The 17,794-nt window shown below is 46.7% G+C and overlaps 1 protein-coding gene across 1 annotated transcript in view; it reads right to left on the reverse strand.

Moving 5' to 3' along the window:
- PKD1L2 (polycystin 1 like 2) overlaps positions 1-17,794 on the reverse strand; it is a gene marked incomplete at its 3' end in the record, with an annotated part of 83,763 nt that extends 65,969 nt beyond the window's left edge. Inside the window, 6 exon segments of the mRNA XM_036832342.1 lie at positions 4,702-4,849; positions 7,267-7,377; positions 11,903-12,088; positions 14,233-14,409; positions 16,848-17,149; positions 17,787-17,794. Of these exon segments, the coding sequence (XP_036688237.1) occupies positions 4,702-4,849; positions 7,267-7,377; positions 11,903-12,088; positions 14,233-14,409; positions 16,848-17,149; positions 17,787-17,794 (932 nt within the window).

Genomic DNA, 17,794 nt, shown 5'->3' on the forward strand with positions numbered 1-17,794 from the left:
AATAATCCATAAGAGGAGAAGAAAGGAGAGGAACAGGGGGAAAATAAACAGAGGGTGCAAACAGAACACAACAAAATAGTAGACCTAAATCTAACTATATCAATAATTACATTAATTGTAAACAGTCTAAACATACCAATTATTATGCCAGATGAGATTTTAAAAAACCAAGACTCAACTGTATGCTGTCTATAAGATGCCCACTTTAAATATGACAATATAGATAGGTTAAAAGTAAAAGGTTGGTTGTATAGCACAGGGGACTCTACTCAGTGCTCTGTGATGACCTAAATGGGAAGGAAATCCAAAAAAGAGGGGATATACATATATGTATAGCTGATTCACTTTGCTGTATAGTAGAAACTAATACAACATTGTAAAGCAACTATACTCCAATAAAAATTTTTTTAAAAATAATCACTTTGAGAAAACAATAGCAGTTAACAACAACAACAAAAAAGTAAAAGGATGGAAGAAAGATGTAACAGCAAACGCTAATCAAAAGAATGTTGGGGGGAGGGGGTGGGGTGAGATGTGACAGGGTGAGAGAGTGTCATGGACATATATACACTACCAAATGTAAAATAGATAGCTAGTGGGAAGCAGCCGCATAGCACAGGGAGATCAGCTCGGTGCTTTGTGACCACCTAGAGGGGTGGGATGGGGAGGGTGGGAGGGAGGGAGATGCAAGAGGGAAGAGATATGGGAACATATTATATATGTATAACTGATTAACTTTGTTATAAAGCAGAAGCTAACACACCATTGTAAGGCAATTATACTTCAATAAAGATGTTTAAAAAAAAAAAAAAAGAATGTTGGAGTGGCCATTATTAATATCAAACCATGTAGATTTCAGAACAAGAAAACTAACAGTAGAAATGTGAAGATGGCCTTGAATCCTACCTGTTTTTCAGCAATCTGTCTGGAAGAAGCAATTTATTCCATTCTCTAAACTCTGGTGCCAAGTGAAATTGCCCAGGACTAAAAAGCAGAGAAATGGATTTTTCTTGATTTGTCTCCCAGTGATCTCACCCAAGAGAGAAGAGTGCAAAGTGGTTTAGTAACTGCTGCCAACAAAGAGAAGCTGTGCTTGGAGTACAAAGCAATGGAGAGAACAACTTAAATTTAATGATCCTATGACCCAGGAATTCCACTCCTGGTTATAAACCCAACAGAAATGTGTACATATGTGCATGAAAAGACATGTACTAGAATGTTCACAGCTGCACAAGTTGTAATAGTACAAATGGGAAACCACCCCAATGCGTATCAACACTAGAATGGATAAGTTGAGGAATATTCATACAACAGAATGTTATACAGCAGTGAGAAAAAAGAAATCACAGTTATACACAGCAATATGCATGAATCTCAAAAACATGCTTACTGAGCAGAAGTAAGACACAAGAGAAAATATACTTTACGATTCTATTTATATAATTTTCAAACACAGGTCACAGTAATCGATGATGTTAGAAATCAGTATCCTTGTGGGGGTGCGGCCCGTGGAGGATTTCTGGGTACTGGGTCATGTTTTGTTTCTTGATGTAGGTGCTAGTTACATGGATGTGTTTATTGTATAAAAATTAATTGAGCTGTATCTTTTTGTGCAGTTTTCTATACATATCTTATGCCTCAATAAAGTTTAAAAATTAGTTCAAAATTCCATCACTTACTGATTTGTATACACTGCTTTGATACTTGACGTGAATGTGATACAATTTAATGGGAGGTCCCCCAGACTCAGCTCTGTCCAGAGGTGACTCAAAATAAATACCCAAGAATTACGGCAATACCCAGATCTGTCAGTAGGTGGCGCTGAATTACCCAACGCTGGACTTGGACAAATTTCACTTTATTCAAATTGTCTCTATAGGCACATAATATAATTTCAGAAATGTAGAAAGTTTCCCACGACAAACAGAGAAACAAAACAGCTTGCCATGCAAATGAACACAAGACATGGGGAGTGCAAGGCTAGAAGGAGCTTTTAAAGGAGAAATCCTTCGACGTCTTACGCTGTTTCTATTTGAGGTTGAATCCTATCCATTAGCTCATGTGATTTATCTAGGATGGAGACGGAGTCCGATTTGAAAAATCCACCTCTTAGCCTAATGAGGAGTTAAGCAAAAGTAGGCGTCCATACAAACACATTTTAAAAAAGCATAGTGACGTTTGCACGAAGTATGTGACTTCTGTATACTTAAAATTCATGCTATTTCTCACATTGTAAACTGAGTTCTGAGGCTGCTAGTGCTGATAAGAAAGCATCAGAAATATATCTCCCAATGTTAATAAAAATGATAGCAGAAGGTGAGTGGGTGGTTTCAAGGTCTAACAGATCTTTAAAGCAGACAAAATTGGGTTATTGGCTTGGAGTGATGGTGGAGGGTATCACCATCTATTTCTTTCGAAAGAGAAAAATAAATGCAGTAGCTTTCACTTACAGCAAATGGCCCAGAGGGTTTGCAAATGTAAAGCATTGTTTATTGCTGTTTCTCTTAGATTATGAAAACATTTAATCACACAGAGAATTCCAGAGAGTAATATGATAAACAACCTTGGACTCACCATCCAGAGTGGACAAATATTTGCATTTTGTCCCATTTGCTCCAGTTTTTAACTACATTTGTATATTACTGAAATGTCCTTGTGTAACTAAAGAACTTAGCAGGGCTACAGTCAGTCAATTTTGACTTATGCCAAATGCAATTTGTATAAAATTTGGGGGCTGAAAGATTGTGTAACTTAGCATTTCTTGTTTTATTGATGAAATGGTAGCAAACGGGAAGAAACCTGCAGAATAATGCCATGGGTATTTCTATCACTTAAACCTTTTTTTCTCCAAAGCAACTTCATATATAATTTCTCATTTTACTCTGTGAAACAGTTAAGATCGCCATCAATATAAATGTGATAGGGAAGGAAATGGAAACCCAGAGATTGTCTCTGGGTCTCACATCATATCTGGGATAAGAACCCCAGCCTCTGGACACATTTTATTTTGCGGCATGGCACAACGCCTGAGACCCCAGGGGACTTCTGAGTTTGAGACCCGCACTCACTGGATCAGATTTGGACTGTGGACCGGGTTGGCCCCCGGGTTGCCCCAGCCCACCCAGGCCTTCTGGGAATGGCAGGCACCCACAGGGCTGGATTCAGAACCTCTAGCCCACACAGAGTAGAACCAGAGATGTTTCAGGGTTAGGAGAGGTGCTTAGGGGCCTCCATGATTTCCCTGGGGATCCTTGATTTCCCTGAAATGAGCCAGATGCCAAGGAGGATCTGGAACTGATGGGGCACCCCTTCAGCTGGGGCACCCAGCAGGGTAGAATGGAGCTTACTCCAGGCCCAGGTAGGACTTTGAAATGTTATGAATTGTGTTCAGCTGCCATCAGCTTGGGGAGCTACTCTTCCCTGGAGGATGCAGCGTCTGGTGCCCTTGGGCCCCGTTGCTGCGTGCTGTGTTCTCCACCAGGGCCTAAGAGCCTAAGAGCCTGAGCTTTGATTCCAGGCAGTCCTGGCTTGCCTGGCTATGCTGTCACTCACCAGCTGCGTGGCTTGGGCAACGCTACTGGACCTCTTTAAGCCTCAATAGCTTTGTCCATAAAACAAGATGATTATGTAGTTCAGCACTGTCCAACAGAAACTATGTGAGCCACGTGTGTCATTGTAAACTTTCTAATGGTCACACTGAAAAAAGTGAGAAGGAGCAGGTGAAATTAATTTTAAAAAATTATTTCCTTAACCCCAATAGATCCAAAATACTATAATTTCAATGTATAATCAGTATCAGAACATCACTTAGTGAGATATTTTCCATTCTTTCACGGGAAGGGAGCTACATCTTCAATATCCCACGTGCATTTACATTTACAGCACATCTCAGTTGAGAGCAGCTGTATTCCAAGGGCCCAGTAGCTCATATGGTGAGTGGCTGTTATTCAGGACAGCATAGGTCCTGCTCGTGGGGTTGTTGTGAGGATTAAGTGAGATTGGGTGTGAAAGCTGCTTAGCTGGACTGTTATTAATATTGCTACTATTATTTTTATTATCCTTATCAACAAAAAACATTCGTACACCCAGGTGAGCGTCTTCTTCACCCCATTACTGACTCCTTGGACAGTGACTCGGGAGATTCCGCAGAGCCGAGCTAAAAGAACCCAGCTCTCCATGACTATTTGAGTGACCTTCTCCATTGAGAAAACCTGTGAGCACCATTCCTCCCATTTCCGTATGTATGCCCCTTTGTACTGTGACTCTGCCTCTCCTTCCACCAACAGGTGGAGACTATTTCTCCACCTGTTCAGTCTGGGCTTGGCCATGGAACTTGCTTTGGTCAATGGGACATTAGAAAATGTGACACAAGTAGTGATTTGAAAAATGCTTGCACGTTGGGCCTTGCTTTCACTCCCTGCTGGAAACTCTTCTGCCACCATGCAGATGAGCCTAGGCTAGCCTGTTGCGTGATGAGTGACACATGCCACTAGCTGACATCCAGCTAACTGCCAGACAAAAGAATGAGGCCTTCCTAGGCCATCCAGCTGAGCTAGCCCAGGCAAGAAAAGACACCTAGCTGATCCAAAGAACCATGAAAAATTATAACTATTACTGTAAGTCACTAAGTTTTGGGGTGTTTTGTTATGCAGCAGAAACTGACTGATACATTTTTACTCAAGGCTCAGAAGTTCCTCTTACCTTGTGGGGTAGTAGGGGTAGAAAGTGTGGCCATCCCTCATATTAATTATACAGGACAGGTTTCCAATGTAGGGAGAGAGGAACCATGTAAGGGAGATGGTGACATTGTCAAAGATGAAACTCTCATTGGACACTGTCAGCTTCAGGCCTGCAGATCAAAACTCAAAATACCATTTGCCGTTGCAAAGCAGATGTTTCTGTTTAAAACCTACTCTCTTCTATCTACCTGACCTTTATCTTCAGTGGGGCTTTTAAAGTTTTAAAAATTTTATTTTTACTTTTTAGAGTTCTTTTGAATTTTATTTTTCATTCCTAGGTAATACATGACCCAGATACAGAATTTGAAATGTACAAAAGGGTCTACAGTGAAAAGAAAGCCCTCCCCCACTGCTACCCCTCAGTTCCCCAGTTCTGCTCCCCAGAGGCAGCCATTGTTACCAGTCTCCTGGGTCTCCTTCCAGAGATACCTACACACTCACAAGCATGTACATACTTTTCTATTTATACAAATGGTGCTCTGTTCACTATTTGGCACCTTCCTTTTTTTTCACTTAGTATATTTTGGAGATGTTCTATATGAATTCAGTTAGAGCTGCCTTATACTCTTTAATAGCTGCACAATGTACCCTAATTTATTTAACCAGGATCCATTGATTGTCTAAATGTATTTTATAATGTTTAAAAAGGCAAAAGGCAAAGCACCTTTAGGAAAATCTCCTTGGCTAGGGTGGCTGATGAATCATTGTTAGCAATTTAGTGCACATTAAATTTTACAAATTTGAGCTTCACAAGTTGGCCTGGAGGATGGGGTGAGGGGTAGAATTTGTGGTGGTTCACCCAGCCATGGGCTGATTGGTGCAGCACAATCTTTTGGTTTCTGACTTAAATGAGAAGGGAAAATATGTAAGACGCTGAATGCAAATGAAAAGGACTTTCTTGAGATGGTCCGAAAGCCACTGTGGTTCTGATTGGTACTGATTCATGATCATCCGAGGAAACTCAGGATGCAGCAGGCCCTTCTGGGCACAGAGGCAGGAGGTTGGGGGCAGGGGATACTGCTGGATGAAGTCCTTCCCTTCAGACATCAGAAACTGATGGTGATCAGAACACACTGATTCACAAGGGACAAGATATTTGAAATCAAAGTCAGGACAGAAAATCTGGTCCATGTGGTAGCCAGACCCAACTCACCCCATAGCCCTAAGCTACCCGTCTGTCTGATGACAGCAAGGCTGCAACTGGCAGATCTCCAAGGGCACCCTTTGTCCAGGAGCAAAACCACCTAATGGAAAGTGCTGCCAGACCATGTGGCCTCTCTTCCCAGAAAATAGAACAAGACACCCTGCTCACTCTTATTCCACCCAAGTGTGTTCTGCAAACTAGTGCCACCCCACCTTCCTGCACCCTCTCCTCCGTGCAGCCCTCCTCCTCCTGTCCCCAAGGACCCCGCTCTCCTGGATGGCCCCTGGGGACCCCAACCTTCCCTGACTCATCTTTCCCCTTCAGAGCTCCTTGAACCATTACTCACGGACTCGGTAGAATTTGCCGTTCTGACCGATTAATTGGTTGGACAATGGCATAATGTGGTGTCCCAGCTTGAGGGGAAATTTGCACTCACACTGTTACAGGAATGAACTCAATACAGCCATCTTGGAGGGTAATGTGGCCATGTCTACTAACATTTAAAATGCACGTACTCTGTGACCCAGCATTTCTGCTACTAGGGATCTCTCCTCTAAAAATAATCCCAGGCGCATGTCAAGATATATGCACAAGAACGCACAAGAGAGCACTGCAGAGTGATCCATAACAACAAAAACTCAGAAGCAACCAAAATGTCCATCAAGAGGGGAACGGGTTAAATAAATTTTGACATAATCTTATGATGGGATACTATGCAGTCATTAAAAGAATAAGGTAGTGACTTGGAGAGATGTCTAGGATATATTATCAAGTGAAAAAAATTGAGTTGTAGACATATACATCTATACATTCACACACAGCCGTGTCTATGAAAACACTTTAAAAAGCAGGGAAGAATTTATTCTAAACAATTAAGAGTAGTTTCTTTATGAGGAATAGAATTGTAGAATTGAAGGGAGGGATTCTTCCTTCTTGATTTATAAAGCTTTTATAAATTCTGGTAATATGGGTTATTTTTATGGTTTTTTAGATTTGTAAAAGCCCCTGTGCATTCTAAAATGGCAGTCTACAGGGAGGGTGGTGGTTGAGTGGGTATGGCATGTGGGAATCCTTCCAATCAAGTAATCTTGGTTTTGTCTGTTGTGTTTATTGGGTCACCCCATGAGATTTAATTTGAAGGGTCCTGGGGTTAAAACTTTTTTTTTCAACTTCTGGCTTGATGGCTTGTTTTGCAACTGAACCTCCAATGCTTTACCCTGCAGCTAAGCCAGGTGGGGAGGGCAAGCCACAGGGCAGCAGTTTTGGGCGAGGAGGTCTCTTAGTGCTGAGCAGATCCACCCCCATCGATAGCTGCTCCCTTGGCTCCAAGGAGGGCTAGAGACAAGCAGGGAATTCCCACACCCAGGCGAGCTGGGGACTCACCTTCCCGGCACTGGTGCTGCACCCACAGGTAACTGCCCCGGCTGGGGCACAGGTCTCCAAAGTAGGTCCCATCTGCTGCCACCTGGCAGGCCTGCAGCCCCTGGCACTGGCCTGGGAGGCACCCACATCCCAGCGGAAGCAGAAACCGTGTGAAGGACATTAAGGGGTAGGGTCAGACAGAGATGAGTGACCTCGCATTCGTTCATTCACCCACCATCCCCCCAACAAGTACCTGCTGGTATCTACTGAAGACGGGGCACTGAGCCCGGTGCTGGGGGAGAAACAAGTAGGATTCCTGCCCTCAAATATCTCAGGGTCCAGCACAATGGTTCCCAAACTTCGGAATACCAGAACCCCCTGGAGGGCTTGTGAAGACACAAATTTCCAGACCCTGATTCTCATTCAGTAGATTTGGAGGGCAGCTTGAGAATTTGCTTTTCTAACAAACTTCCAGGAGATGTCGATGCTGCTGGCCCAGGGACCCCACTTTGAGAACCACTGGTCCAGTGGCATCTACTCAGATGGTCTAAGGTAGAAACCTACACCCTGAGAACTGGCAAAGAGGGCACAAGATTAGGAACCCTGAGTCTGCCAGGGGCACCAGGTGCCCACAGGAGGGAGGAGTGTGGAGACCCCAGGCCAGAAGCTTCAGGGTCATCCCAACACCCGTTCCCTCCGCCCATGTAGACATAATAGATGCCTACAGAGAGGCCTGGAGAAGGGACAGGCAGGTGCTGTGGCCCTGGTTCCCTCCTTGGCTTGAGAGCATCCTATGGCTCTGCCCTGCACTACATCACTTTCCTTGTTGTCTTTCGCATCTTAGAAACCCATGCTTGCTCCAGGCTTTGGCATACTTAAATGCTCTTTTCCTGTCCGGTTGCTTAGTCAGGCAAGCCCCACCCCCTCCTCAGATGCTCTTCTGGCCCTGGTTCCTCCCCAGCTGTTATGGTTTTGTGTCCCCCTCACCCAGTTTTTAGCCATGGGCTGATGACTCCTTGATCTATGTCTCTTGTTTAGCTCTCTCTTGAGTTCCTATCCTGTATGTCCAATTGTCTACACAGCATCTCCACTTGGACGTCACAGGGCACCCCAGGCTTCTCATATCCTGAAATGAGGTCTTGATCTCTGATTTGGGTTGAAGTGTGTCCCCTCTAAAAGGTGTCTTGAAGTCCTAACCTTTGTTACCTGTGAATGTGAGCTTATTTGGAAACAGGGTCTTTGCAAACATAATCAAGTTAAGATGAGGTCATTAGGGTGAGCCCTTAATCCAGTATGACTGCTGTCCTTTGGACACAGAGACAGGGCATGTGAAGTTGGAAGCAGAGATTAGAGAGATGCACCTACAAGCGTTTGTGGCCAAGCATTGCTGACAAATACCGGATGCTCGAAGAGGAAAGGAAGGGCTCTCCCCTGCAGGTTTCGGAGGTAGAGAAGTCCAGCTGACACCTTGATTTTGGACTCAGCCTCCAGACTGCAAGAGAATGTGTTTCTGTTGTTTTAAGCCACCCAGTTCGTGGTACTTGGTAAGGCAGCCCTAGGACATGAATACAATCTCCCTCCTCCACCTTTGCCACCAGCTGCTCCTCCCCCAGCCTCTCCTCTCAATGCCAGGGTCATCCTGGACTCCCATCATTGACAAGTCCTGTCAGTACTTCCTTCTGTTTCTGGAATCTGTCCATTTCTCTCCATCTGCATTGCCCTCCAGCCTCCAGCCTCTCTCACCTGGGTTTCCGGCATCAGCCTCCCTTGTTTGGGTTCACAGCAGCCTGCAGGCAGCTTTAAAATACACCTGGCCGTCATCCTCCCCTGCTCAAAACCCTCCAGTGCCTCCCCAACATCCTGGGGCTAGGGTCTGGGTTCCTCAGGCACTAGTGCCCCACCTCCCCCCGTGCTGAGTGCTTTGCAGTTCCCTGCACCTACCGTGCTCTTCCTCGGACTTGCATGGGTTCTTCCCTCTCCCCAGAACACCCGTCCCCATTCACCCAGCTGTCCTTTTCCTGCGTGACTCCTATCATATCTTCAGGTCTCAGCTTAGATCTCACCTCCTCTGGGAAGGTGGCCAGCCCTTTGACCGTTGGCCCACAGATCCACCCTCACCCCACTTGGTTCCAAATTGCAGGGAACTACATTTCCCAAACTCCCCTGTACACTGGCAGGCGCTGATGGAAGACTGAAGACGACGTAGTAACTTCCAATGGCTGCTGTAACAAACTACAAGAGCGTAGTGGCATAAAACAGCACCTTTATTACCTCACCTTTCTGGAGGTCAGAGGTCTGGGTGGGGTCAGCTGGGCTCTGCTCAGGGTATCACAGGGCTGAAATCAAGGTGTCACAGAGGCTCTGGGGAGGAATCTACTCCCAGTCTCATTCTTCTTGTTGGCTGAATTCAGTTCCTTGGGACTGTAGGACTGAGGTCCCATTTCCTTGCTGGCTATCAGCTGGGACCACCCTAAGCTCTTAGAGGCCTCTCTCCAGTCCTCCCATGTGACCCCCTGTCTCTCAGAGCTGGCAATGAGGCATCAGATCTGTCTCATACTTGAATCTCACTGACTTCTCCAACTGCCACACCTCTCTTATGCTTCTAGCCAGAGAGAATTCTCTGCTTTGAGGGGCTCAGGTGATTAGATTGTACCCACTTGGATAATCCAGGATAATCTCCCTATTTTAAGATTATCGACCATAATTACATGTACAAAGACCCTTTTGCCACGTAAGTTAACATATTCATGGGCATGGCATCTCATCATACCCGCAGTTCCAGGGATTAGGGTGGGAATTTGGGGGTTCAAAGTCTGCCTGCGCCAGATGGGAAGAGGTACAGGGCAGGGTGCTTTTTTGCCCTCTCTCTCACCACATCTCCTCTGCAGCTCCAGCTCCCTCTGGCCAGTCCCTCCCTCCGTGATCCTTGCTCCCACAGGGCAGATCATGGTTCTAGCACCTGCCGGGTGGCCCTGACTTCTGGTTTTGGTGTGACATCCCCCATGGTTGTCCCTCCAGCCCTTTGGGGTGGTAGCGGCTTTCTGCTCCTCTAATCTCAGGGTTGGATCATCATCCCCTATTTGGCTTCTCAGCACTTCCGTGACTTGGGTAACCAATTCCCTGCATTAAATTCCCTCTGTTGGAAGACCTAGCATGATTTCTGTTTTCCTTCTGGGACCCAGTTTGCTATACCCCTCAGTGTGAGATCTGTACCCTACTAGGTGCATCCACAGCACTAGACTACAATCTCCAAGAGAGAGGGAATGTTTTGTTTTGCTTTGTTTTTGTTCACTGCTCTATCTCCAGCACACAGAACAGTACCTGATACATAGCAGGTACAAAATGAGTCTTGCATGAGTAACTAAACAGCACCTTTTCTCCCTTCTGTGTGACATTGAGCACAGTGCTAGGTAATTGCCTGTATTTGTATCTGTCTCCCCATTAGACTGTGACCTCTTCGAAGAACAGATTGTGTTTGATTCATCCCTGCATCCAAAGAGCCCAAGATAGTGCATGGCACAATTTTGGTGCTCAATAAACGTCTATCAGCAAACTGACTGAATGAATGAGTGATGGTGACGCTTAGGTACAAACAGACCCCCTGGGGCTCTGCCCAGACCTCCTCCAACCCTCCCCAAAAGGATGCAGGGCTCCCATCCAATGTGCCCTCTGGGTGTGGCTACAAGGTTTGGAAGCTTGCATCTGGGCCTTTGAGGAAATAGCCCACTGAGCTCCATCTGTGAGGGAGGCACACCCATCGGCCCGTCCAGCCCAGGCCTTTCCTCCTTGGTGGGCCACAGCCTCAGGAATGCTGGGGCAACGAGGCGAGCCGAAGAGAACCAACTGGCTGATTTTGGCATTTCTTTCCCCCACGCCTGCTCTGAGGGGAGCAGGGGTGATGTGGGTCAGACGTGGCGGGGAGAGGTGCAAGTTTCTTTCCAAGGGAGAATCCTTGTCACCAGACAAACGTGGCTCAGAGGCAGATTTAATCTGATTTAGAAAAATAAGACCCTAGAGAAACTCTCCCACGTGAAGGAGAGATACCATCCAGAACAGGAGAGATACAACCTGGAATGTTTGTTTGTTTCAGGACTATTCATAATAGCAAGGATTAAGCAACAATCCGCACATCTCTCAATAGAGGAAAAGACAAACTATGATATAGTTACATAATAAATGAAACAAACTAGTACAACATGTATTAAGACAGATGATACGAATCTAATGTTTTATTCATTTCTGTAATGAGAGAATCTTAAGCAAATATGGCATAATGCTAAGATTTGACAAAGTTGGGTAGTGGGTCCAGGGGATTTCATTGAAATTTTTTTCATTCTTGTCTGTGCATTTGAAGTATTTCGAAATTTTAAAAATTTAAATTAAAAAAAAAGAAAGCAATGTTTTTGCACCCAGTTGAGGTGGGGAGCAAAATGTCCACCTGACCCATTGGGTGGGTTTGATGTCATGTGAAGGGTGAGCCACGGCCCCCTTACTCCCCTGCTTGGTGCTGTGGGAAGACTGGCCAGTTTTCCTATATGATGGAGACCCAAGGTCAGATATGAAGATTGTTCAATCCTTCCAGACCCCTTTGCTGGGCACAGGACACCAGGAAGTGCCCTGCACTTGCAGCCAGAGCTACAGAGCCCTTGGGCCCTACCTGCCACTTCATTCTTGACACTGACCCAGCTGCATTCCTCCTCCAGGTCTGAGGGGTCCCCAGTGTCCTGGATGCAATAATGAGGAGTCTGGCGCCCATAGAAAGCATCCTGGATCTGGATCACCTCCCCTGAGCCACAGCGCATGGTGGCATTGAGGCTCTCGCAGGCCAGACTCTGGCCGACACCTGTGGCAAAGGTAAGGTGACACCTTAGGAGGGCTTGTGGTCACAGATGGGCAAGTGGCCAGGTGATGGGAAGCAGAGGGGTCTCAGGGGTCAGGACTGTGAGATGCAAGGACACAGTGGGAGCTGACTCAGCAGGGGTGAGAAACAATGTGGTGGGCAAGAGCATGGCTCTGGGCCCAGACTGCCCAGGGTCAGGGCCAGCCCAGCCACACTCGGGCTGTGTGGTCTTCTGCAAGTTATTCAGCTTCTCCGTGCCTCCTCTTTACTGGGGGGGAGTCAATATCACACCCCATAGAGTCGTTAGGAGGATCAAATGAGTCTGTACATGTAGGGTCAGGGCTGTAAAAGTGGCAACTATCATTCCACCTGTTTCGAGTGCCTTCCCTGAGACTTATCTGAAAACAATGCCTGGCACATCATAGATGCTAAACAAGCAATTGTTGAATGCATGAGTGATTTCATTGAGTCTTCATACCAGTCCTGTGAGCTGCACTATTATCCTCCCCTGTGGTAACATCGGGCTCTGTGGGGTCACTGTGCTGAGACCCCACTCCAGCCCAGCTCCTGGCATGTGGTCTATGCTCAGTAAACATTTGTTGATAAAGAATGACCTGGCTCAGATGTGCACAGAAGAAAGTGGGAAACACTGGCTTCAGACTCAGGCCCGTCTGCCTGGTGGGACCGCCACAGGGCAGGGGTTGAGATCAAAATCTGTGTTCATTTCCTAATGGCTGCTGTAACAAATGACCACAAACTTAGTGGCTTAAACAGCACAAATTTATCTTCTTACAGTTATGGTCAGAAGTTCAAAATGGGCTTTACTGGGCTAATATCAAGGTGTGGGCACGGCTGGTTCCTTCTGGAGCCTCTAGGGGAGAAGCTATTCCCTTGCCTTTTCCAGCTTCTAGAGGCTGCCCCTTCCTTCACCTTCAAAGCCAGCAGCACAGTGTCTCCCAGTCTCTCTCTCTGATCTTCACGTCTCATCTCTGTCACCGCCCAGCTGTGTGGCCTTGGACAAGGAACTTACCCTTTCTGAGCATCACTTTTCTTAGCTTTATCATGGGCCTGCGACAGAATGATGGAGGTATTTCTACTGTGTGATGAATAAGTGCACAGAGGCATGTACAGCTCAATGCGTGGAACTCCTGCTGGTTGTATGTTAGCTCTTCCTAGTGTGACCTCGTGCCAGGGCCTGCAAGACCCTGGGGGCTGACGGTGCTGAGACAGGCTTGCAGTGGGGGTGGGGAAGGGGATGGGGCTTGAGTGGGAGCTTTGGTAAGAAGTGAGGAAGTTGCCTAACCCACAGGTCCACAAAGCTTTCGAGTTTTCAGAATCGGCCAGGCAGGAAAGTTAAGCTTGCATGGCATCTATAAAGCTGAGCATGGGGGAAATAGAGCAGGGGTCCCAGTAAGTGTCTGAACCCAGACTGGGGCCTGGGCGCCAGAGTCTCCAATGAGGGGCTTAGAACCAGGGAGGGGACTGGGCCCGGAAGCCCAGAACCTTCTGTCAAGGCTGGCTTGAGGGTCAGGGGACCACGAGGTAGCTCAGCTCCAAGACCAGGCCCCCCCATGGCAGGCAGGACCCAGTGTGGGTCTCGGGCCACTCCTGCGGGGACTCGCACACACGGTCCCCAGGAAGGGGTTCCCAGGGCCCACAAAAGGGGCCTACCACAGGCAGCAGCTGGAAAGGGCACAAGAGCAGAGCGTGGGGGGATTTGGGAGTTAGGAGTGGGGTGCGGGGGTGAGGGGCTCAAAGCCAGGCTGACCAGGGAGTGGGAGTCAAGGGTGAGTGAGAACAGCCTCCTGGGACCACATCTCTCTTCATGGGAAGACTGGAAAAGGAGCGGAAATAGGGCTGAGCATTTCCCTCTAATGTGGGTTATGAGAGGGGAAGACAGAGAGACAAGTGAGACTAGAGGGCAGGTAGGCAGGTGAGTGGACAGGGAGAGAGCGGAACGTGAGCTGGAGAGATGAAGTGAGACACGGAGCATCACACAGCCGGAGATTGTGGGCATTTAGAGAGATAGAGACAGAGACATAGAGAGACAGAAAAAGAGAGACAGAGCAAGACAGAAGGAGATGCAGACAGATAGAGACAAAGAGAGAGAGACAGAAAAAGAAAGAAGGAGGGAGACCCCACAGCACAGGCCAGCTCAGCAAACTCGCAGATGAAGGCAAACTCCTGCGTGCAGTTGTCCGAGGGCGACCACCCAAAGGAAGGGTCTCTCCCAATGTAGCCACAGGGGTTGGTTACAGAAGCATCCTGCCCTCGGCGCCAGTGGCTGTAGCTCACATTTGAGGTGTCCAGCCAGGTCCTGGGCCCTGGGATGGGAATATGACCACCAGGACTTGGAAGGGTCCTCCTGATCCTGGTGTGTACAGAGCTTGCCCCAGCTCTACTCCTTGTGTGCAGTGGGTGCTCAGGCAGTGCTGACAGGCTGCAGGCCTCTCTGTCCCATGCCAGTGAAGGGGCATCACCTAGCCACTCTCTTCCAAGATAAGGTCTCAGCCTACAAACCGGGGTGCTGAGCCCAAGAGCCCATACAAACAGGTTTGAGTAAATAGATGATGCTTCCAGTAATGTCTAACCACAATTTAAAATAGAGCACAGGACTTCCCTGGTGGCACAGTGGTTAAGAATCCGCCTGCCAATGCAGGGGACACAGGTTCGATCCCTGGTCCGGGAAGATCCCACATGCTGCGGAGCAACTAAGCCCGTGCGCCACAACTACTGAGCCTGTGCTCTAGAGCCCGCAAGTGTCTACTACTGAAGCCCGTGAGCCACAATTGCTGAAGCCCGCGAGCTCTAGGGCCCAGGTGCCTCAACTACTGAGCCCACACGCTGCAACTACTGAAGCCCGCACGCCTAGAGACCGTGCTCCATAACAAGAGAAGCCACCGCAATGAGAAGCCCGCACACGGCAACAAAGAGTAGCCCCCGCTCACCGCAACTAGAGAAAGCCCATGCGCAGCAATGAAGACCCAGTGCAGCCAAAAAACTAATAATAAATTAAAAAATAAAATAAAAAAGAGCACAGAAGTGTGCCTCGGGATGGCAAGAGATACTCCAGAGAGAAGCAGGGGCCCTTGTCAAATATACTTGGGCAGCACTGAGTTAAAGTGGAAGCAATTTTCATGATTTTGGTACTCTTCAGAGCCTTGAATACACCAACATGATTGTTGAAGAAGCGTGTGTGTGTGTGTGTGTGTGTGTAATACAGAGGTACACCAGAGATCTAGAAAACACTGGATATAAACTATTTACTGTGAAGACTCAAAAATACATTTACCATTTTTTTAAGGAAAAGAAATCCATACATATGGTTAAAAAAATTCAAAGAACACAAAAGGGTATAAAGTGAAAACATCGTCCCTCTTTCAACCTATGGACTACTCCCATTATTGTTATGTTTCTTGAAAATTGTTCCAGGATGAACTGTACCCATACATCAACATTTATGAATGCCTGAAATCTAGTTACACAAATGCCATCATATCGCACACAGCCAGGACAGTCCCTTGCTTCTTAAATAACACTGAGCGATGGAGGTTAGGACGTATCAGCCTACTCAGATCTACCCCATTTTCTGTACCAGCCATGCAGTATCCCTTGGAGATTTTAAATAGACACGCTCCTTTAACTGCATGTGAATGGGTGTCTGATATACAGAAATCCACAATTTCTGCATCTACAAAGCAAGAAACCATTCAATAGATGTTGCCTGAAGATGCATTTTGGAATTCAAATCCCTTGGCTGTGAGTTTCCTAAAATGAGCTTCCCCAGCTGCTCCTTTATTAAAGTATTTCCATCCACGCTGGTACATTTCTACAGGTGTTCAGCCCAGACCAAGCTACTCATTTCTAAAACCCAGCAGCTTCTACTGGGCAATGGGAGGGAGCAGGACGCTGTCATCTTGAGCAAGTCATTTCATCCCTCTGGACTTATTTTCCTCATTCATAAAATAAGAGTAGCAGTGCTTGCCTCATGGGGCAGGGGTAAGGCTTAAATACGGACATCCATTTTTTGTTGTGTACGGGCACTGGGAAAACAAAAACGGCCAGAAGAATGGTTCCGTCCCTTGAAGAGCTCATAGTCTGGGGGGAAGACACCTAAAAACCGAAGTCGTGCCAAAAGTGCTCTCCTAAATGTGTGGACAAGATCCTACAGGTGCAAAGAGGAGGACTCCCCTGAACGTGCGGGGGTTGGAGGAAGGGGTCCTCACCGAGCGAAGGATAAGGTAGGGTTTCCAGGACAGCTGTTACCATGAGACTGTCTAATGTGAATTGAGCTGTGCTAAGCACTTAACCCACTTCAGCCTCATAACAAGTCGGGGAAGGACATGTGGAAGTGCTTTGAAAATAGCTTAGTCATTATTTCCTGAGACTGTTTTCCCATCTGTAAAATAGGGACAACAATCGTAACGGTCTCATCGGTTATGATAAGGATTCACTGTGAAAATGGACGTGAAGCACTCAGGACAGTGCCAGGCACTATTCTAGCAAGAACTGAAGAAGCCATAGCTAGTCTTAGGCACAAGCAAAGAAAGGGACATTTCTAGCATGTCAGCTACAAGCTGGATTCTGTGCTAGGTACTGCACAAGAATTATTTTATTTGATCCACAAAACAACCAAAAAGGAGGGTCTCCTTACCATGAGAATTGGGACGTACTAATTTGTTCCATGGAGTTCTGGGTAAGAAACTATGGTGAGAATCACAGCCACAAGCTCCCCATAAAACATAATTATCACGGCACCTACCTTCTGTAGTTCCATTCCAAGCCAAGTTCCCTGTGAGTCCAATCCACCATTCCGTGTCGTGGATGAGGTGCTTCTGCAGAAATAGCTGGGTGCCTTCTCCATGAATAAAAACCAAATGGCCTCCTTGCTCCTCGCACCAGCTCTGGGCACCATAGAAGGTGCGGCCGAGAGGCACAAATTCATAACAAGCATCTCTGAAAGCCACTTGGCTCTTAGGGCAAAAGCTGCCATCCTCTGGCTTAGCCGTAATGGCCCTAAACCCCAGAGCAAGCCCCAAGAGTACCAAGGCCAAGGTGCTTATCCTTGAACCACGGCTGGAGCATCTGGATGGGCCTGGCTCTCAGGTCCTTCATATGCTCGTGCCTTCACAACTGACTGCCATCCATCTTTCCTTCTCTTGTTGTATCACATAATCGTGACTAACTTCTTGTTTAAGAGACAAAAGACTCAGAATGAATGTGTCTGCATTTTTGCTTCCCCCAGCTCTTTGTTCCATGCAGTTCCAAATCCAATTAATTTGCAAAAAGGTCTTGTAGAGAAAGATAAAGTTGCTGTATCACTTGTCTGCTTGTCATTGGGTCAACCATTAGCTTCCGATAAAAATTCCTTGTTATTGGTTTTTATGTCACTACCCTTCAGGGCTAAATGTTTCACGAGGAGCCATCAGCTTGTGGGAAGTATGCGATAAAAGAAAACTGGCAGGAAAGCTATAGTTATGGATGGTAAAGAAACCAAGTTGTGCTCATATCCAACCCCATTGTCTGCAGTGGCCACTGTGCCCAGATGACAATCACATTCTCCCCAACATGGCTTCAATCCTAATGGAGATTTTTCTGCTCTCTGACTCATCACATTACCACTCATGCCTGTTTGAGAATAAAAATTTCCTACAAAATTTATTCGATGTCATCATGAAAATAAGCTTTTAAAACTTCAAACCTGCCCAT

This window comes from Balaenoptera musculus, chromosome 19, assembly GCF_009873245.2.
Source record: "Balaenoptera musculus isolate JJ_BM4_2016_0621 chromosome 19, mBalMus1.pri.v3, whole genome shotgun sequence".
Classification (NCBI taxonomy): Eukaryota; Metazoa; Chordata; class Mammalia; order Artiodactyla; family Balaenopteridae; genus Balaenoptera; species Balaenoptera musculus.